The sequence below is a fragment of the Mixophyes fleayi genome, chromosome 2, assembly GCF_038048845.1.
Source record: "Mixophyes fleayi isolate aMixFle1 chromosome 2, aMixFle1.hap1, whole genome shotgun sequence".
Taxonomy (NCBI): domain Eukaryota; kingdom Metazoa; phylum Chordata; class Amphibia; order Anura; family Limnodynastidae; genus Mixophyes; species Mixophyes fleayi.
This window is the reverse complement of record NC_134403.1, coordinates 375,464,087-375,487,220: the sequence shown is the minus strand read 5'-3', so window position 1 is coordinate 375,487,220 and position 23,134 is coordinate 375,464,087. Positions and strand designations below refer to the sequence as shown.

The following is a 23,134-nucleotide window of genomic DNA, read 5'->3' as shown; positions in this document are numbered from 1 at the left end:
TGAGCTAACTCCGCCCTCTCTGCACTAACTCCGCCCTCTCTGAGCTAACTCCACCCTCTCTGAGCTAACTCCCCCCTTTCTGAGCTAACTCCACCCATTTTGATAACTCCATCCTCTGAGCTAACTCCGCCCTCTCTGCGCTAACTCCGCCCTCTCTGAGCTAACTCCACCCTCTCTGAGCTAACTCCCCCCTTTCTGAGCTAACTCCACCCATTTTGATAACCCCATCCTCTCCAAGCTAACTCCATCCTCTGAGCTAACCCCGCCCTCTCTAAAATCTCATTTTCCAAACTTTTAAGGAATGCGTGAACCACTGAATCGTGGGGAAAATAGTGAACAAGCCCCACGGGAAAACCATGCAGGTGAGTGATTGGAGTAGTGTGGGCTATAAAATGTGTATATGTATGTAAATATATATATATAATAAAAATGGCAAAAACTGAAATATCATTATTGAATATACATTTATCCATCTTTGTAAGTGCTTAGTCTCTGGCATCTGTTACAACCAGTTGTCTTTTTGGATATGTCCCTGTGAGCCTTGCACAGAGAATGGAGCAACAATTACAGAACTGAGGATGCTGGTTCAGGTGATTGGGGAGTGTAGATGGTTTTTATCCAAGATTTGTCTGCAACATGTTCTTACCCCACCTCAGTAATCCAGAAATCACCCCTCAGCCCTCTAGTCACTGTGAAAATGTGTATTCAATCACAAAACAGTCATGGCCAAAAATATTGGCGCCCTTGCAGTTTTTTTCTAATAATAATGCACCATTTGTTCCACAAAATTGTTGAAATTAAAAAATATTTTGGTATCCACAAATGTATTTCTTTGGTATGCAGTGAAATAAAAGCAGAAAGAAGTCGGACTTTATCCCACACAGAAATACTTAAATTGGCTGTACAAATTGATTGCCGCCTTTTAGAAATAATTAGAAATAATTAAGTTTCAAGCAGGTGATTCGCCTTCACTTTTGGGTCGGAACTCTCCTGTGGTGAATAGCAGATGCCTGCAATATAAAAATCTCATTATACGAGTCTGGATACAGAAAATGACTCATTCTCCTGGTTTGTGTCACTGTGGCAAGAAATAAATAGAATTGTCTGAGGGTATCAGACAGAAGATTGTATTAGGAAGTTTAAAGCCCACGGCACTGTAGCCAACCTCCCTGGATGTGGCGGCAAGAGTTACCTTGATTGGAGATTGCAGCGCAGGATTGTTTGTATGGTGGAGGAAGCACCTCGATAATCTGACAAACAGGCTCAAGCTGACTATCAGGTAGGACAGTTTCAACTTACACCATCCATCGCCAACTTGATGAAAGAGGGCTATATGGTAGGAGACCCAGGAGGGCCCCACTGCTGAGAGAGAGAGACACATAAGAAAGCCAAATTGGAGGAGGTTTAGTGCTGTTTTGGGGTTACTGTGCTGCATCTGGCACTGAGCGTCTTCAACGTTTGGCATCATGAAATGGAGACTACCAGGCCATTTTGGAGTGCCCTGTTGAACCCAATGTCAAAAAGCTGCGTCTCAGTTGAGGGTCAACAGGACAGTGACCCCAAACACACTTCAAAAAGCAACCAGACATTGGTTCATGACAAGATGCTGGACTGGTCTGAAGTGGACAACAATGAGTCCAGATCTAAATCCCATAGACCACCTGGGACAGATCTGAAGGCAGCTGTTAGGACTCTGGAATCCGCTCCTTAAAGGGGGAGGGGGGGTATGTTAGGACTCTAACCTGGCTGTATTTTGTATGTGGCTGCAGTACCTCAATTCCACCAGAGGTGCTGCTGTTTTGCCCCATAACTTTATACCTTGCCTGTAGGAGTTAATCTCCTTACCTGATTAGTACCAGCACCTGTCTCACAGCTTCATGTACCTGCATCAATCTGTGTTCTGTGCAGTTCATCGTTTATACCTGGCTGCTGCTTGTCACTCACCGGACCGTGAGTGCCTCTTCACTGGTGCGTGGTTCTCCAGTATTCCTGCCAGCACCTATCCTGAACAGTGGCCGCCCGCCATCCTGATGGTCTGCGCATGCGCAGTTCCTAAGGACTCTTCTGACCTTTGCTTTTAGTTAATTGGTTGATCAGACAACGCTCCCTATTTAAAGCACCTGTGTTCATTACCTCGTTGCCTGATCTTGGAGACTCATTCCCTGTGAGTCTCTGAAGGTGTTCCTGTGTACTTCTCCGTGTCTTCAGCTTCCTGCTGATTCCTGCTCAACTCATTGCCGGTTTCCAGACCGCTTCAAGTCTCCTGTGTTCTACTATGTCTTCAGTTCCCTGCTGATTCCTGCCGGTTTCCAGACCGCTACAAGTCTCCCGTGTTCTACTATGTCTTCAGTTCCCTGCTGATTCCTGCTCTAATCATCTGCGGCTTCCAGTCCGCTATTACCTCCAGTGTTCTACTCGTGTTCGCTATCTCCAGTGATTCCTGCATTGCTCATCGTTGTTCTACCCGTGTCAAGTTCTCTGCCTGTGTGCTGACCCGGACCCTGATTACCGCTACCACTCACCTGTGGCTTCTTTACTCGTGCTGGCGTGCAGCCGCTCATCTGTTCCTGTATCCTCTCGTGGACAGCCTGCTCAGCTGAACCGCGGTATGCTTACTTTCTATTGACTGTATTCGTTTACTGCATATCCGCTTGGACTGTTCTCCACTTACCCACGGAATCCTCTATCTCCCTGAGACTGTGTTATTACTCCGCATATCTGCTGGGAAGTTTACCTCTTTGTTCAGTCGTGAGATACATATGCTAATTGACCTTCTGCTATTAGCCTGGATTCCAGTAGTGAATTCGTCTCTGTCAAGCAGCGCCTGCCACACCAACATAGACTTGTGCATACTGTTTGGGATCAAGTTCCTTGTGCTCTCAGTGTCTACATTCTATGTTTCCACTCATCGACACCTATACCTATCCCCACCTATAGCAGTGGTACAACTTGCTGTACGCAGACCACTGACTTCCCTGTTACCTTCCTGCACTTCTTCACGTCCATCAGATCCTCGTGTTCATATCTACCTAATCATTACCAGATTGCTGCTAGTCATTGACTTTTCTATTTGCATCCTCTCACCATCTGCTGAGTCATATGTTCCGCTAGTCACCCTTCTACCAGAGGACCACTGTGTAACCCACACTACTCTGGTAAGATCATCATCTGGTGATATCCTGGGCAAAGACTCCTAGTGCCCGTGACACTGCTTGTCTCTTGTTTATCCCTGCTTCAGTTTTGCTTTGCTGCTGTCTGATCTTCTGTTGTGACCCGCTGCCTAATTACTGGACCCTATTTGTTTGCCTCTTGCCCTGACCTCTGCATGATTACTGGATTATGCTTGTTTGCTTGTGACCCTGACCTCTGCCTGGTCACTGGACTCAGCTAGTCTGTCTGCTTCCCTGGACTGCCTCGTGCCTCTGGAATCCTGATTCCTGCCTCCTAAGTCTGGAGCCTCATACCTCCTGGCAATTGTGTGTAACAATCCTGTCCAGGTTTGCTACTTTCCCTGTCTGCTTTGTTCTCCTGTGGATCACATGACTCGCCCTCAGGGCGGACCATTCAAACCTGCTCTATTTAAACTCAGCACTGACACCTGCTCACTAACAGTGCAACTTGTTTGCTACCCTGTCTCCATGGACCCTTGTGTATTCTGACCCTGTGACTTCCTTGTGAGAGATTTCCATTTCTTTAACCAAGTGCTGGAGCACTTCTCCTGGGACTTCCTTGTTGCAAGTATCTTCATGTGCATATTACAAGACTCTGTTTACTCTAACGTGTGCCTCTACTGTGATACACAGACTCTCATTACCTTCAACCCTGCTGTATAAGAACCATTGTCATACCAAATAGGCTGATTCACTTACACTGCTAATTCCTGGAATCTGCGGTGTATAGACTTTACCATGCATCTCTGTGTAGTGTCATCTACTAATTACTGAACCCTGTGGTATCCTGGACATTGGTTATTGCACCTTCTCTGTGGTGCACAGAGTACTGACTATTCTCATCTTTGCTGTGGTTATTGTAGCTGATATCATCTGGATATTGTGTATATCACGATGCCACGCTCCGCCGTGGCTAACTGACACCTGCACTGTATCACTACCTTTGCTAGTCATGGCTACGCTCCGCTGTAGCTAATTACCAACCCTCCTGTGTGCTTAACCTTGCCAGATTCTCCATCTCTGCACTGTGACATATCATATCTCCCTGCATTGCTGTATGTGGTGTTCCGCTCTGGATTCATCTCTGCCTCAGTCCTAGTACTCTGCCTTCTCGTATATTGATGCTTGCATTGCTATATGTTCTCCCTGTGATTTGCAGCATTTGTCGCTGCTTCCATTAATCTAACCATTCTCGTTATTTCTGTATTATGTATGTTACTAATACCTCCACTTATTAGCTGTAACATCTATACGTATTTATGCTTCTCCATTATATGTGATATCTGTATTATACATCCGCAGATTATACTTCATTCCTGTCATCTCTGCATATTTATATATATGTTTATTATCTACTCATTGAAATATTGAAGAAGCAACATCCGTCTCTTGCCTCCTTATTCTGAACCCTAGTTAAGACCCAGCACCAGGTTGTGTACAGGACTGCTCTGACTAATCAGGCCTGTATCAAACCAGATTCCTAACATTTGGTAACTCAATATACTTGTTCCTGCATTTAAACTATATTTGTCATCGCTTGGAACCTGTTGCTCTGTGGACTATTCCTGCCATTCATCACACCTGTTCATACTTGTGTATTAGAGTATACCTGAGTATACCTGTTTATTCTGCTACCTGAAATCTGCATATTCCACAAACTCAATTCTTCTTCACATATGTTGCCTAAATAAAGACACTTAGGGCTAGATTTACTAAACGGCGGGTTTGAAAAAGTGGAGATGTTGCCTATAGCAACCAATCAGATTCTAGCTGTCATTTTGTAGAATGCACTAAATAAATGAAAGCTAGAATCTGACTGGTTGCTATAGGCAACATCTCCACTTTTTCAAACCCGCCGTTTAGTAAATATACCCCTTAGTTCTTATACTTCTGTTGCCTCTTCCTGAATTCACTAGGGGGTAAATGTATGAAGGGAAGTTTCCCTTTACAAGGCAGCGCCGCTTTAAATTTAAGCGCTGAAGACGCTGAACTCGCCGGAGTTGAAGAATCCGGAGGTTCATACATTTACCCCTAGGAATCATAACAGCAGCTTCAGATCTTGCAGAAGAGGAGTGGATCAGTCTCCCAGTAGTGAGGTGCAGGAGGCTCATTCATGGCTATAGGAAGCTGTTTATTGCTGTTATTTTTACCAAAGGCCGAGCTACCAAAGATTAAGTCTAGGGTGTCAATTATTTTGTCAATTTAAAGAATAAACAGCATTGAATTCAGTATAAAAAGCAAATAAATTAAGGTTTTGTAATATTAGAGAGAGAATTACGGAGACCAAATACTGTTATTAATTTCAACTTATGTTTAGGGGAAATTGTGATTTATTTGAAAAAACTTAAACGGGCGCCAATACTTTTAGCCACGACTGTAGCATGAAGATCATTATTTGGTTATGATTTCATCTGCATAGGAACCATCATGCTTTGCATAATCGTTATCAGATGCTCAATGTAAGTGCTATAAATGTCTCCCACAATGGAGGCAGCCATATTGTAGCCTGACCCAATATTTGTGGAGACCTCTCCATCCCTTAGCAACCAGTGACATTGCTGAGTTATGACCATGCAATAGCTGCCGTCACTAACTGTAGGTACAGGAGCTCACAGTAATATCTTTGTGTACAGTATGTACCCTTTTATTATTACCAAGGTGATTAGTGACATCCTCAAACAATATGTTTATAAATAACATGACATGTATAGTACATAAGGTACATGCAGACGGAGCACCTTACTTTGGGCAAATGGTGCAATCCAGCACCACCTCAAGTCTGGAGGACATGTTGGATAGAACCCCTCCCTGCACTAACCCCGCCCTGGATGGAGCGGCACTAGGCCCGCCTCCTCCACACAAACAACACCCTGGATGGACCTGTGCTAACCTCGCCCCCTCCACACTAATCCCGCCCTGGATGGAGCCCCACTAATCCTGCCCTGGATGGAGCCCCACTAATCCCGCCCCCTCCGCGATATATGTACAGCTTGGTTAGATGTGAGCTGAGCAGTCGATGTTTCTAATTGCAGGTGCGTCATTCACCCAAAACATTGTGCACCGTCTTTTCTAGGTAGTTATTATTTTTTATTTAGAATGTGTCAGAGAAGAAATTACACATTTGTCACAACTAAAATCTAATTTTTGCAACATTTAAGGACAACCCAAAGCTGCGGATCATGTGGAAAATGGTGATCAACCTCTGCAGGGAAGCCCTCCGATGCCAAAAGGTGAGAGTCTGGGGGAGAGTGGTCTTTAATATATATGATACTAGATAAAAGCCCGTCAAGATAAGACTAAGATCATGTTGGACCAAGTGAATGGATAGAAAATCGAGTCAATGTGCAGAGGTGTGTTATAAAGATGAGGAGCATCGTCAGTGCTATATATATATATATATATATATATAACACCTAATTGCATCAAATGCACTTCAATACAGTTATCTGTTGTGTTACAGCTCTTTACTGCCACCTAGTGTTTCAACACACTCACACATAAAGGTGAGGAGCAGCCATAGCCTTATATATATATAGAGAGAGTTTGGGCAAATCGCAAAACACGGAACCATCTGAACTGCAGAGGACATGCTGGACGGAGCAAGCAACTCCGCCCTCTCTGAACTAACTCCGCCCTCTCTGAGCTAACTCCGCCCTCTCTGAGCTAACTCCCCCCTTTCTGAGCTAACTCCACCCATTTTGATAACCCCATCCTCTCCAAGCTAACTCCATCCTCTGAGCTAACCCCGCCCTCTCTAAAATCTCATTTTCCAAACTTTTAAGGAATGCGTGAACCACTGAATCGTGGGGAAAATAGTGAACAAGCCCCGCGGGAAAACCATGCAGGTGAGTGATTGGAGTAGTGTGGGCTATAAAATGTGTATATGTATGTAAATATATATATAATAAAAATGGCAAAAACTGAAATATCATTATTGAATATACATTTATCCATCTTTGTAAGTGCTTAGTCTCTGGCATCTGTTACAACCAGTTGTCTTTTTGGATATGTCCCTGTGAGCCTTGCACAGAGAATGGAGCAACAATTACAGAACTGAGGATGCTGGTTCAGGTGATTGGGGAGTGTAGATGGTTTTTATCCAAGATTTGTCTGCAACATGTTCTTACCCCACCTCAGTAATCCAGAAATCACCCCTCAGCCCTGTAGTCACTGTGAAAATGTGTATTCAATCACAAGACAGTCATGGCCAAAAATATTGGCGCCCTTGCAGTTTTTTCTAATAATAATGCACCATTTGTTCCACAAAATTGTTGAAATTAAAAAATATTTTGGTATCCACAAATGTATTTCTTTGGTATGCAGTGAAATAAAAGCAGAAAGAAGTCGGACTTTATCCCACACAGAAATCCTTAAATAGGCTGTACAAAATGATTGCCGCCTTTTAGAAATAATTAAGTTTCAAGCAGGTGATTCGCCTTCACTTTTGGGTCGGAACTCTCCTGTGGTGAATAGCAGATGCCTGCAATATAAAAATCTCATTATACGAGTCTGGATAGAGAAAATGACTCATTCTCCTGGTTTGTGTCACTGTGGCAAGAAATAAATAGAATTGTCTGAGGGGATCAGACAGAAGATTGTATTAGGAAGTTTAAAGCCCACGGCACTGTAGCCAACCTCCCTGGATGTGGCGGCAAGAGTTACCTTGATTGGAGATTACAGCGCAGGATTGTTTGTATGGTGGAGGAAGCACCTCGATCATCTGACAAACAGGCTCAAGCTGACTATCAGGTAAGACAGTTTCAACTTACACCATCCATCGCCAACTAGATGAAAGAGGGCTATATGGTAGGAGACCCAGGAGGGCCCCACTGCTGAGAGAGAGAGACACATAAGAAAGCCAAATTGGAGGAGGTTTAGTGCTGTTTTGGGGTTACTGTGCTGCATCTGGCACTGAGCGTCTTCAACGTTTGGCATCATGAAATGGAGATTACCAGGCCATTTTGGAGTGCCCTGTTGAACCCAATGTCAAAAAGCTGCGTCTCCGTTGAGGGTCAACAGGACAGTGACCCCAAACACACTTCAAAAAGCAACCAGACATTGGTTCATGACAAGATGCTGGACTGGTCTGAAGTGGACAACAATGAGTCCAGATCTAAATCCCATAGACCACCTAGGACAGATCTGAAGGCAGCTGTTAGGACTCTGGAATCCGCTCCTTAAAGGGGGAGGGGGGTATGTTAGGACTCTAACCTGGCTGTATTTTGTATGTGGCTGCAGTACCTCAATTCCACCAGAGATGCTGCTGTTTTGCCCCATAACTTTATACCTTGCCTGTAGGAGTTAATCTCCTTACCTGATTAGTACCAGCACCTGTCTCACAGCTTCATGTACCTGCATCAATCTGTGTTCTGTGCAGTTCATCGTTTATACCTGGCTGCTGCTTGTCACTCACCGGACCGTGAGTGCCTCTTCACTGGTGCGTGGCTCTCCAATATTCCTGCCAGCACCTATCCTGAACCGTGGCCGCCCGCCATCCTGATGGTCTGCGCATGCGCAGTTCCTAAGAACTCTTCTGACCTTTGCTTTTAGTTAATTGGTTGATCAGGCAACGCTCCCTATTTAAAGCACCTGTGTTCATTACCTCGTTGCCTGATCTTGGAGTCTCATTCCCTGTGAGTCTCTGAAGGTGTTCCTGTGTACTTCTCCGTGTCTTCAGCTTCCTGCTGATTCCTGCTCAACTCATTGCCGGTTTTCAGACCGCTTCAAGTCTCCTGTGTTCTACTATGTCTTCAGTTCCCTGCTGATTCCTGCCGGTTTCCAGACCGCTACAAGTCTCCTGTGTTCTACTATGTCTTCAGTTCCCTGCTGATTCCTGCCGGTTTCCAGACCGCTACAAGTCTCCTGTGTTCTACTATGTCTTCAGTTCCCTGCTGATTCCTGCCGGTTTCCAGACCGCTACAAGTCTCCTGTGTTCTACTATGTCTTCAGTTCTCTGCTGATTCCTGCTCTAATCATCTGCGGCTTCCAGTCCGCTATTACCTCCAGTGTTCTACTCATGTTCGCTATCTCCAGTGATTCCTGCATTGCTCATCATTGTTCTACCCGTGTCAAGTTCTCTGCCTGTGTGCTGACCCGGACCCTGATTACCGCTACCACTCACCTGTGGTTTCTTTACTTGTGCTGGCGTGCAGCCGCTCAGCTGTTCCTGTATCCTCTCGTGGACAGCCTGCTCAACTGAACCGCGGTATGCTTACTTTCTATTGACTGTATTCGTTTACTGCATATCCGCTTGGACTGTTCTCCACTTACCCACGGAATCCTCTATCTCCCTGAGACTGTGTTATTACTCCGCATATCTGCTGGGAAGTTTACCTCTTTGTTCAGTCGTGAGATACATATGCTAATTGACCTTCTGCTATTAGCCTGGATTCCAGTAGTGAATTCGTCTCTGTCAAGCAGCGCCTGCCACACCAACATAGACTTGTGCATATTGTTTGGGATCAAGTTCCTTGTGCTCTCAGTGTCTACATTCTATGTTTCCACTCATCGACACCTGTACCTATCCCCACCTATAGCAGTGGTACAACTTGCTGTACGCAGACCACTGACTTCCCCGTTACCTACCTGCACCTGGACAAGTCCTCTCACCATAAGCAGTGGTACAACTTGCTATACGCAGACCACTGACTTCCCCGCTACCTACCTGCACCTGGACAAGTCCTCTCACCATAAGCAGTGGTGCAATTTGCTATACGCAGACCACTGACTTCCCCGCTACCTACCTGCACCTGGACAAGTCTCTTCACCATAAGCAGTGGTACAACTTGCTGTACGCAGACCACTGACTTCCCTGTTACCTTCCTGCACTTCTTCACGTCCATCAGATCCTTGTGTTCATATCTACCTAATCATTACCAGATTGCTGCTAGTCATTGACTTTTCTATTTGCATCCTCTCACCATCTGCTGAGTCATATGTTCCGTTAGTCACCCTTCTACCAGAGGACCACTGTGTAACCCACACTACTCTGGTAAGATCATCATCTGGTGATATCCTGGGCAAAGACTCCTAGTGCCCGTGACACTGCTTGTCTCTTGTTTATCCCTACTTCAGTTTTGCTTTGCTGCTGTCTGATCTTCTGTTGTGACCCTCTGCCTAATTACTGGACCCTACTTGTTTGCCTCTTGCCCTGACCTCTGCATGTTTACTGGATTATGCTTGTTTGCTTGTGACCCTGACCTCTGCCTGGCTACTGGATTCTGCTTGAGCTCTTGTTGCCCTGACCTCTGCCTGGTCACTGGACTCAGCTAGTCTGTCTGCTTCCCTGGACTGCCTCGTGCCTCTGCAATCCTGATTCCTGCCTCCTAAGTCTGGAGCCTCATACCTCCTGGCAATTGTGTGTAACAATCCTGTCCAGGTTTGCTACTTTCCCTGTCTGCTCTGTTCTCCTGTGGATCACATGACTCGCCCTCAGGGCGGACCATTCAAACCTGCTCTATTTAAACTCAGCACTGACACCTGCTCACTAACAGTGCAACTTGTTTGCTACCCTGTCTCCATGGACCCTTGTGTATTCTGACCCTGTGACTTCCTTGTGAGAGATTTCCATTTCTTTAACCAAGTGCTGGAGCACTTCTCCTGGGACTTCCTTGTTGCAAGTATCTTCATGTGCATATTACAAGACTCTGTTTACTCTCACGTGTGCCTCTACTGTGATACACAGACTCTCATTACCTTCAACCCTGCTGTATAAGAACCATTGTCATACCAAACAGGCTGATTCACTTACACTGCTAATTCCTGGACTCTGCGGTGTATAGACTTTACCTTGCATCTCTGTGTAGTGTCATCTACTAATTACTGAACCCTGTGGTATCCTGGACATTGGTTATTGCACCTTCTCTGTGGTGCACAGAGTACTGACTATTCTCATCTTTGCTGTGGTTATTGTAGCTGATATCATCTGGATATTGTGTATATCACCATGCCACGCTCCGCCGTGGCTAACTGACACCTGCACTGTCGCTACCTTTGCTAGTCATGGCTACGCTCTGCTGTAGCTAATTACCAACCCTCCTGTGTGCTTAACCTTGCCAGATTCTCCATCTCTGCACTGTGACATATCATATCTCCCTGCATTGCTGTATGTGGTGTTCCGCTCTGGATTCATCTCTGCCTCAGTCCTAGTACTCTGCCTTCTCGTATATTGATGCTTGCATTGCTATATGTTCTCCCTGTGATTTGCAGCATTTGTCGCTGCTTCCATTAATCTAACCATTCTCGTTATTTCTGTATTATGTATGTTACTAATACCTCCACTTATTAGCTGTAACATCTATACGTATTTATGCTTCTCCATTATATGTGATATCTGTATTATACATCCGCAAATTATACTTCATTCCTGTCATCTCTGCATATTTATATATATGTTTATTATCTACTCATTGAAATATTGAAGAAGCAACATCCGTCTCTTGCCTCCTTATTCTGAACCCTAGTTAAGACCCAGCACCAGGTTGTGTACAGGCCTGCTCTGACTAATCAGGCCTGTATCAAACCAGATTCCTAACATTTGGTAACTCAATATACTTGTTCCTGCATTTAAGCTATATTTGTCAACGATTGGAACCTGTTGCTCTGTGGACTATTCCTGCCATCCATCACACCTGTTCATACTTGTGTATTAGAGTATACCTGTTTATTCTGCTACCTGAAATCTGCATATTCCACAAACTCAATTCTTCTTCACATATGTTGCCTAAATAAAGACACTCTGGGCTAGATTTACTAAACGGCGGGTTTGAAAAAGTGGAGATGTTGCCTATAGCAACCAATCAGATTCTAGCTGTCATTTTGTAGAATGCACTAAATAAATGAAAGCTAGAATCTGACTGGTTGCTATAGGCAACATCTCCACTTTTTCAAACCCGCCGTTTAGTAAATATACCCCGTAGTTCTTATACTTCTGTTGCCACTTCCTGAATTCACTAGGGGGTAAATGTATGAAGGGAAGTTTCCCTTTACAAGGCAGCGCCGCTTTAAATTTAAGCGCTGAAGACGCTGAACTCGCCGGAGTTGAAGAATCCGGAGGTTCATACATTTACCCCTAGGAATCATAACAGCAGCTTCAGATCTTGCAGAAGAGGAGTGGATCAGTCTCCCAGTAGTGAGGTGCAGGAGGCTCATTCATGGCTATAGGAAGCTGTTTATTGCTGTTATTTTTACCAAAGGCCGAGCTACCAAAGATTAAGTCTAGGGTGTCAATTATTTTGTCAATTTAAAGAATAAACAGCATTGAATTCAGTATAAAAAGCAAATAAATTAAGGTTTTGTAATATTAGAGAGAGAATTACGGAGACCAAATACTGTTATTAATTTCAACTTATGTTTAGGGGAAATTGTGATTTATTTGAAAAAACTTAAACGGGCGCCAATATTTTTAGCCACGACTGTAGCATGAAGATCATTATTTGGTTATGATTTCATCTGCATAGGAACCATCATGCTTTGCATAATCGTTATCGGATGCTCAATGTAAGTGCTATAAATGTCTCCCACAATGGAGGCAGCCATATTATAGCCTGACCCAATATTTGTGGAGACCTCTCCATCCCTTAGCAACCAGTGACATTGCTGAGTTATGACCATGCAATAGCTGCCGTCACTAACTGTAGGTACAGGAGCTCACAGTAATATCTTTGTGTACAGTATGTACCCTTTTATTATTACCAAGGTGATTAGTGACATCCTCAAACAATATGTTTATAAATAACATGACATGTATAGTACATAAGGTACATGCAGATGGAGCACCTTACTTTGGGCAAATGGTGCAATCCAGCACCACCTCAAGTCTGGAGGACATGTTGGATGGAGCCACACTGAGTCCGCCCCCTCCCTGCACTAACCCTGCCCTGGATGGAGCGGCACTAGGCCCGCCTCCTCCACACAAACAACACGCTGGATGGACCTGTGCTAACCTCGCCCCCTCCACACTAATCCCGCCCTGGATGGAGCCCCACTAATCCCGCCCCCTCCACGATATATGTACAGCTTGGTTAGATGTGAGCTGAGCAGTCGATGTTTCTAATTGCAGGTGCGTCATTCACCCAAAACATTGGGCGCCGTCTTTTCTAGGTTGTTATTATTTTTTATTTAGAATGTGTCAGAGAAGAAATTACACATTTGTCACAACTAAAATCTAATTTTTGCAACATTTAAGGACAACCCAAAGCTGCGGATCATGTGGAAAATGGTGATCAACCTCTGCAGGGAAGCCCTCCGATGCCAAAAGGTGAGAGTCTGGGGGAGAGTGGTCTTTATTATATATGATACTAGATAAAAGCCCGTCAAGATAAGACTAAGATCATGTTGGACCAAGTGAATGGATAGAAAATCGAGTCAATGTGCAGAGGTGTGTTATAAAGATGAGGAGCATCGTCAGTGCTATATATATATATATATATATATATAACACCTAATTGCATCAAATGCACTTCAATACAGTTATCTGTTGTGTTACAGCTCTTTACTGCCACCTAGTGTTTCAACACACTCACACATAAAGGTGAGGAGCAGCCATAGCCTTATATATATATAGAGAGAGTTTGGGCAAATCGCAAAACACGGAACCATCTGAACTGCAGAGGACATGCTGGACGGAGCAAGCAACTCCGCCCTCTCTGAACTAACTCCGCCCTCTCTGAGCTAACCCCCCCCCCCTTTCTGAGCTAACTCCACCCATTTTGATAACCCCATCCACTCCAAGCTAACTCCATCCTCTGAGCTAACCCCGCCCACTCTAAAATCTAATTTTCCAAACTTTTAAGGAATGCGTGAACCACTGAATCGTGGGGAAAATAGTGAACAAGCCCCACGGGAAAACCATGCAGGTGAGTGATTGGAGTAGTGTGGGCTATAAAATGTGTATATGTATGTAAATATATATATAATAAAAATGGCAAAAACTGAAATATCATTATTGAATATACATTTATCCATCTTTGTAAGTGCTTAGTCTCTGGCATCTGTTACAACCAGTTGTCGTTTTGGATATGTCCCTGTGAGCCTTGCACAGAGAATGGAGCAACAATTACAGAACTGAGGATGCTGGTTCAGGTGATTGGGGAGTGTAGATGGTTTTTATCCAAGATTTGTCTGCAACATGTTCTTACCCCACCTCAGTAATCCAGAAATCACCCCTCAGCCCTCTAGTCACTGTGAAAATGTGTATTCAATCACAAGACAGTCATGGCCAAAAATATTGGCGCCCTTGCAGTTTTTTTCTAATAATAATGTACCATTTGTTCCACAAAATTGTTGAAATTAAAAAATATTTTGGTATCCACAAATGTATTTCTTTGGTATGCAGTGAAATAAAAGCAGAAAGAAGTCGGACTTTATCCCACACAGAAATCCTTAAATAGGCTGTACAAAATGATTGCCGCCTTTTAGAAATAATTAAGTTTCAAGCAGGTGATTCGCCTTCACTTTTGGGCGGAACTCTCCTGTGGTGAATAGCAGATGCCTGCAATATAAAAATCTCATTATACGAGTCTGGATACAGAAAATGACTCATTCTCCTGGTTTGTGTCACTGTGGCAAGAAATAAATAGAATTGTCTGAGGGGATCAGACAGAAGATTGTATTAGGAAGTTTAAAGCCCACGGCACTGTAGCCAACCTCCCTGGATGTGGCGGCAAGAGTTACCTTGATTGGAGATTGCAGCGCAGGATTGTTTGTATGGTGGAGAAAGCACCTCAATCATCTGACAAACAGGCTCAAGCTGACTATCAGGTAAGACAGTTTCAACTTACACCATCCATCGCCAACTTGATGAAAGAGGGCTATATGGTAGGAGACCCAGGAGGGCCCCACTGCTGAGAGAGAGACACATAAGAAAGCCAAATTGGAGGAGGTTTAGTGCTGTTTTGGGGTTACTGTGCTGCATCTGGCACTGAGCGTCTTCAACGTTTGGCATCATGAAATGGAGACTACCAGGCCATTTTGGAGTGCCCTGTTGAATCCAATGTCAGAAAGCTGCGTCTCCGTTGAGGGTCAACAGGACAGTGACCCCAAACACACTTCAAAAAGCAACCAGACATTGGTTCATGACAAAATGCTGGACTGGTCTGAAGTGGACAACAATGAGTCCAGATCTAAATCCCATAGACCACCTGGGACAGATCTGAAGGCAGCTGTTAGGACTCTGGAATCCGCTCCTTAAAGGGGGAGGGGGGTATGTTAGGACTCTAACCTGCCTGTATTTTGTATGTGGCTGCAGTACCTCAATTCCACCAGAGGTGCTGCTGTTTTGCCCCATAACTTTATACCTTGCCTGTAGGAGTTAATCTCCTTACCTGATTAGTACCAGCACCTGTCTCACAGCTTCATGTACCTGCACCAATCTGTGTTCTGTGCAGTACATCGTTTATACCTGGCTGCTGCTTGTCTCTTGTTTATCCCTGCTTCAGTTTTGCTTTGCTGCTGTCTGATCTTCTGTTGTGACCCTCTGCCTAATTACTGGACCCTACTTGTTTGCCTCTTGCCCTGACCTCTGCATGTTTACTGGATTATGCTTGTTTGCTTTTGACCCTGACCTCTGCCTGGCTACTGGATTCTGCTTGAGCTCTTGTTGCCCTGACCTCTGCCTGGTCACTGGACTCAGCTAGTCTGTCTGCTTCCCTGGACTGCCTCGTGCCTCTGCAATCCTGATTCCTGCCTCCTAAGTCTGGAGCATCGTACCTCCTGGCAATTGTGTGTAACAATCCTGTCCAGGTTTGCTACTTTCCCTGTCTGCTCTGTTCTCCTGTGGATCACATGACTCGCCCTCAGGGCGGACCATTCAAATCTGCTCTATTTAAACTCAGCACTGACACCTGCTCACTAACAGTGCAACTTGTTTGCTACCCTGTCTCCATGGACCCTTGTGTATTCTGACCCTGTGACTTCCTTGTGAGAGATTTCCATTTCTTTAACCAAGTGCTGGAGCACTTCTCCTGGGACTTCCTTGTTGCAAGTATCTTCATGTGCATATTACAAGACTCTGTTTACTCTCACGTGTGCCTCTACTGTGATACACAGACTCTCATTACCTTCAACCCTGCTGTATAAGAACCATTGTCATACCAAACAGGCTGATTCACTTACACTGCTAATTCCTGGACTCTGCGGTGTATAGACTTTACCTTGCATCTCTGTGTAGTGTCATCTACTAATTACTGAACCCTGTGGTATCCTGGACATTGGTTATTGCACCTTCTCTGTGGTGCACAGAGTACTGACTATTCTCATCTTTGCTGTGGTTATTGTAGCTGATATCATCTGGATATTGTGTATATCACCATGCCACGCTCCGCCGTGGCTAACTGACACCTGCACTGTATCACTACCTTTGCTAGTCATGGCTACGCTCCGCTGTAGCTAATTACCAACCCTCCTGTGTGCTTAACCTTGCCAGATTCTCCATCTCTGCACTGTGACATATCATATCTCCCTGCATTGCTGTATGTGGTGTCCGCTCTGGATTCATCTCTGCCTCAGTCCTAGTACTCTGCCTTCTCGTATATTGATGCTTGCATTGCTATATGTTCTCCCTGTGATTTGCAGCATTTGTCGCTGCTTCCATTAATCTAACCATTCTCGTTATTTCTGTATTATGTATGTTACTAATACCTCCACTTATTAGCTGTAACATCTATACGTATTTATGCTTCTCCATTATATGTGATATCTGTATTATACATCCGCAAATTATACTTCATTCCTGTCATCTCTGCATATTTATATATATGTTTATTATCTACTCATTGAAATATTGAAGAAGCAACATCCGTCTCTTGCCTCCTTATTCTGAACCCTAGTTAAGACCCAGCACCAGGTTGTGTACAGGACTGCTCTGACTAATCAGGCCTGTATTAAACCAGATTCCTAACATTTGGTAACTCAATATACTTGTTCCTGCATTTAAACTATATTTGTCAACGATTGGAACCTGTTGCTCTGTGGACTATTCCTGCCATCCATCACACCTGTTCATACTTGTGTATTAGAGTATACCTGTTTATTCTGCTACCTGAAATCTGCATATTCCACAAACTCAATTCTTCTTCACATATGTTGCCTAAATAAAGACACTCTGGGCTAGATTTACTAAACGGCGGGTTTGAAAAAGTGGAGATGTTGCCTATAGCAACCAATCAGATTCTAGCTGTCATTTTGTAGAATGCACTAAATAAATGAAAGCTAGAATCTGACTGGTTGCTATAGGCAACATCTCCACTTTTTCAAACCCGCCGTTTAGTAAATATACCCCTTAGTTCTTATACTTCTGTTGCCTCTTCCTGAATTCACCAGGGGGTAAATGTATGAAGGGAAGTTTCCCTTTACAAGGCAGCGCCGCTTTAAATTTAAGCGCTGAAGACGCTGAACTCGCCGGAGTTGAAGAATCCGGAGGTTCATACATTTACCCCTAGGAATCATAACAGCAGCTTCAGATCTTGCAGGAGAGGAGTGGATCAGTCTCCCAGTAGTGAGGTGCAGGAGGCTCATTCATGGCTATAGGAAGCTGTTTATTGCTGTTATTTTTACCAAAGGCCGAGCTACCAAAGATTAAGTCTAGGGTGTCAATTATTTTGTCAATTTAAAGAATAAACAGCATTGAATTCAGTATAAAAAGCAAATAAATTAAAGGTTTTGTAATATTAGAGAGAGAATTACGGAGACCAAATACTGTTATTAATTTCAACTTATGTTTAGGGGAAATTGTGATTTATTTGAAAAAACTTAAACGGGCGCCAATATTTTTAGCCACGACTGTAGCATGAAGATCATTATTTGGTTATGATTTCATCTGCATAGGAACCATCATGCTTTGCATAATCGTTATCAGATGCTCAATGTAAGTGCTATAAATGTTTCCCACAATGGAGGCAGCCATATTGTAGCCTGACCCAATATTTGTGGAGACCTCTCCATCCCTTAGCAACCAGTGACATTGCTGAGTTATGACCATGCAATAGCTGCCGTCACTAACTGTAGGTACAGGAGCTCACAGTAATATCTTTGTGTACAGTATGTACCCTTTTATTATTACCAAGGTGATTAGTGACATCCTCAAACAATATGTTTATAAATAACATGACATGTATAGTACATAAGGTACATGCAGATGGAGCACCTTACTTTGGGCAAATGGTGCAATCCAGCACCACCTCAAGTCTGGAAGACATGTTGGATAGAGCCACACTGAGTCCGCCCCCTCCCTGCACTAACCCCGCCCTGGATGGAGCGGCACTAGGGCCGCCTCCTCCACACAAACAACACCCTGGATGGACCTGTGGTAACCTCGCCCCCTCCACACTAATCCCGCCCTGGATGGAGCCCCACTAATCCCGCCCCCTCCACGATATATGTACAGCTTGGTTAGATGTGAGCTGAGCAGTCGATGTTTCTAATTGCAGGTGCGTCATTCACCCAAAACATTGTGCGCCGTCTTTTCTAGGTTGTTATTATTTTTTATTTAGAATGTGTCAGAGAAGAAATTACACATTTGTGACAACTAAAATCTAATTTTTGCAACATTTAAGGACAACCCAAAGCTGCGGATCATGTGGAAAATGGTGATCAACCTCTGCAGGGAAGCCCTCCGATGCCAAAAGGTGAGAGTCTGGGGGAGAGTGGTCTTTAATATATATGATACTAGATAAAAGCCTGTCAAGATAAGACTAAGATCATGTTGGACCAAGCGAATGGATAGAAAATCGAGTCAATGTGCAGAGGTGTGTTATAAAGATGAGGAGCATCATCAGTGCTATATATATATATATATATATAACACCTAATTGCATCAAATGCACTTCAATACAGTTATCTGTTGTGTTACAGCTCTTTACTGCCACCTAGTGTTTCAACATACTCACACATAAAGGTGAGGAGCAGCGATAGCCTTATATATATATATAGAGAGAGATAGATAGATATAGATAAAGGCTTCATACCCCACCAGTAGCTGCACAGAAATACCAGTCACCAATGGCGCCTTTATTACTGCTGGCTGATGACGCTGCTGCATTACAGTAACCGCAGCCACTCACCCCACCACCAGCGGCAGCTGTTATTCCGCTACCTTATGTATCATGTGATCCCCACACCCTTTAGATTGTAAGCTCATGGGGGCAGGGTCATCTTCATCTTCTGTTTCTTGTCATTGCTATATATTTGTATCATGAACCCCTCAATGTACAGTGTTATATAATATGTCACCTATTTATAAAGAGTAATAATAATAATTCATCTTCCTGTCTATCCTGACAATACTGTAAGTCCCTCCAGCTGTAATACCTGCCCATAACATCATCCTACCAGCGTCACACATCATGTGTTACCTGGGTGGTCTGTGTGAGAGTGCTGAGAATATATATGATGACTCTACATATCTGTTCTACACTTCCCAATAAAAGATATAGGTAACAACAGTGAGGAGTTAAAAAATATTTAACATTTTATATGCAACCATTCATAAATACATTCCATTATTATTATTATAATTTATTTGTAAGGACCCACAGATTCCGTAGCTCCGGACAATCATACAAATACAGATAAAACATAACTAATACAGTGTGCATAGATGATTGTGAGTAAAACTGTAGGGCCTCACACAGAATGTAGCACAAGACATGACAGGACGTACAAGGGAGTCAGACAGTAGACAGACGTGAGACAATAGGGAGAGAGCTTACATTGTATAGGGAGGGGTGGTGAGCGACAGGAGGAGCAACTGGAATTAAATGGTGATGGTGGGCAAAGGAAAAGGGGGTCATGGACAAAATGATCAAGAGGGGATAGGATAGATGAGCATGAAGAAGTGAGTTATGAGGGAGCGTTTGAAGGATTGTAGATTGGTGGTGAAGCATGTGAGGTGGGGTAAGGAGTTCCAAAGGTGAGGGGCAACATAGGAGAAGTTATTGAGGTGGAAGGAGGTAATGAGAGGTAAAGAGATATAGGACAGAGTCGGAGGGAAGTGGTGGGGTGGGGATGTACCTGGAGACAAGGTCAGAGATGTATGGGGGAGATGTGTAGGTGAGGACTTTGTAAGTAAGTATAAGGAGCCTAAACTGAATTCTGAAAGGGACAAGGAGCCAGTGAAGGGATTTATGGAGAGGAGCAGCGGAAAAGGAGCGATGGGAGAGAAAGATGAGTCTAACCGCAGCATTCTGGATGGAGTGAAGAGGGGAAAGGTGGGAGTCAGCAAAGCCAATGAGAAGGAGGTTTGTAGTAGTCAAGACGAGAAACTATTTGAGTGAATGGACCATGATTTTGGTTACTTTCTGAGAGTGGAACAAGCAAATTTTAGTAATGATACGGAGGAGGAGGCAGTAGGAGAGGAGAGGCTGGATATGAGGTGCCAAGGCTGACTCCAAGGCAACAGACGTGGGGGACAGGAGATATTGATGTTAGTAGTATTGGAAGGGATAGGAACATTGGCAGGAGGAAAGATGAAGATTTCGGCTTTGAAGATGTTAAGCATTGTGACATCCAGGTTGTGACGGCAGAGAGACAGATACTTGGGATAAAAAGGAGGGAGAGAGGTCAGAAGAGATAAGAGATTTGTGTACTCTCAGCGTAGAGGTGGTAGTAGGGGCCACAGAATCGAAAGTTCACCGATAGAGGTGGTGCAGAGAAAGAAAAGCCGAGGGCCAAAGAGGTGAGACATTTACTGTCTGTCAGTAGAGTCCAATCATGTAATTTCCCTGAGACAGGTAGAGATTTATATCTGTATAATATGATTGTTTGATCTATAAACCTGACCTGTGTTTATCTTCGTCTATCAGTGAATGCTGGAGGAATAAACGGTGATAAAGTTCCTGAACACAGTCAGGAGGACAATAGTAATAACACAGGTGAGAGTTATAGGTGACTCTCGTGGTGAAATCCTGGTCGTGTCTGAGGGAAGTGACATAAACTGTACGATTACTGGTCATAGTCGCTGCTGTATGGTACTGTCACATGTCAGCGGAGCCCCTACGTGTTAGGAGACTCGTATTCCCAGAAATAGAACTGACCTGCGATAGTTCACAGTGCAGGATTACATCCATAGGTAAAGCGCAATTCTTCGTTTATTATACAGTAATTATTATGGCTTCAGCCTGGTCGTCATCTTCAGGAGGACTCTACAGGTGAAAGTGTGAATTTACATACAAAAAAATTCTACCTATTCTAAAAACACAAACCTTAATAAAAAAACACTATACGTGAATATTTATAATATACAATGTGACTTACGGTGGAAATTATATGTAAATGTAATATATCATCTGATAATTCCTCTGAGACAGATGATAACTTTATTCTATTGATATAAATCTATCATATATTTAGTGATGGCAGAGTCTATATTGGTATAACGTCCTCTGATAATTGTTATTTAAGGGAGGATTGTAACTTTTATTGTTTCCTTCTCAGATCTTTGATCTCCAACTATCTCCGAGTTTAGAGGAGGAAGCTCTAATACTGGACATAAGATTATCGCGATCAGGATATATCCTTCTCAGCTTCTGGCAAACGGATGAGGAATTAGATGGTTTGTGAGTGTTTAGCTGATGCCTAATTCAGAGACAGACAAGTGGACTCTGCTTCTTCGCTGTGACATCCCTCATAATCATGTGTATCTGCACAGGGACGCACAGTGTCAACGCGCTGACATAAAGCTCCTTCAGCTTATTTTTTAACTCTTCTTCTATTTTTCAGGACTGCTTTATATGGACTATTCTTTATTTTCCCATTTTGTATTCCATGAGGACAATTTGTATATTGTGTGTAAAAAATAGTAATAATGAAGTTTTATCGATCAAGTCAACGTATCGCTATTTTATGTCAAGTAACTGCACTGAACCCTGGATGGATTTCTCTTGCTGTGTCCATATATTCTCCAAGACATGAAGGAATTATCATATTTTTGAAGCCGGTAAGATTCATCAGCCCCCCTTCCTGTGATCAGTGGGGGAACATTATAGGAACAAATGGCGTAGCCGGCAGGAGATGGATGGAGCAGTTCCCCAAGTTGACTGGATCTACCTCTGGCCATGATGTCATTGTCTTCTGTTACATCGTAGCTAAAGAGCGTCAGTTCCTGAAATCACTGCTATTTCCGTCACCAATGGACCGTTTATTTATTTCCTAAATAGCTGTGAGCGCACAATATCAAGGCCAGATTCATTTTGTGTAATTCCGAGCCATTGTTGTAATGTGTGTATTCCTGCGACGGGACGACATTCACCCATCCCGAACCGTTTGTATTTGTCAGTTCTGACAATGCGGCTTTTTACTTATTTATTGTCATTAGTACGTACTTTTAATGTTTACTTTTCTATGATACAATATCTATACATCAATACACCAATGAGAGTGAATGTGCCAAGCACACCTACAAAGCCCCTATGCAGAATACAAGTGATGGGAACAAGAAGTCAGAAACAATTAAAATAGATATAATATATTGGAATGTGGTAATTTGATTCACTGCATATGTAGGACATTATGATCCCCCTCCCCAAAACTTTTAGCTGTAAATAAACAGAAGAGATTACCTGACTACAAGCAGTATACCTGTATTTTCACATATTCAGACAGTCTCCATCATGAAGAAAAAAGGAGAGTGCTAGCTCATGGGGCTAGTGGTCAGGCCCTGAGGACAGAGCAGACCTCCTGAATTGCTTTCCTATATCTAAGTATTGCAGGGACTGAGTATATGGGCTCACGTTCACAGTTACGATTAGGAAAAACATCAACATAAAACAAATGATAATCAGTATGGAGGAGGGTGAAATGCGTGGTCTGTTTATCATGATATAACAGCTGTTTACACTGAGAGGTTCCCAGGGGTCTCAGCGCTGTCTGTGAGTCACTGACTTATCAGTAAACTGCTCTAACAGTAACCTGTATTACTTCATTTACCTGATTACATTACTCACAGAAATAAAGAGAAACCATATATGGAA

The 23,134-nt window shown here is 43.5% G+C and overlaps 1 protein-coding gene across 4 annotated transcripts in view; it reads left to right on the top strand.

Moving 5' to 3' along the window:
* The window catches only part of LOC142139679 (uncharacterized), a 51,562-nt gene extending 28,428 nt beyond the window's left edge, over positions 1-23,134 (top strand). The window contains exons 6-13 of one of the 4 annotated variants that reach the window (XM_075197498.1): positions 300-362; positions 6,329-6,400; positions 6,953-7,015; positions 13,357-13,428; positions 13,964-14,026; positions 18,722-18,793; positions 20,969-21,037; positions 21,600-23,134. In XM_075197498.1, the coding sequence (XP_075053599.1) occupies positions 300-362; positions 6,329-6,400; positions 6,953-7,015; positions 13,357-13,428; positions 13,964-14,026; positions 18,722-18,793; positions 20,969-21,037; positions 21,600-21,607 (482 nt within the window). In that variant the 3' untranslated portion in view covers positions 21,608-23,134. The remainder of the gene's footprint in view (positions 1-299; positions 363-6,328; positions 6,401-6,952; positions 7,016-13,356; positions 13,429-13,963; positions 14,027-18,721; positions 18,794-20,968; positions 21,038-21,599) is intronic. The other 3 variants (XM_075197501.1, XM_075197499.1, XM_075197502.1) reach the window with 3 other exon arrangements.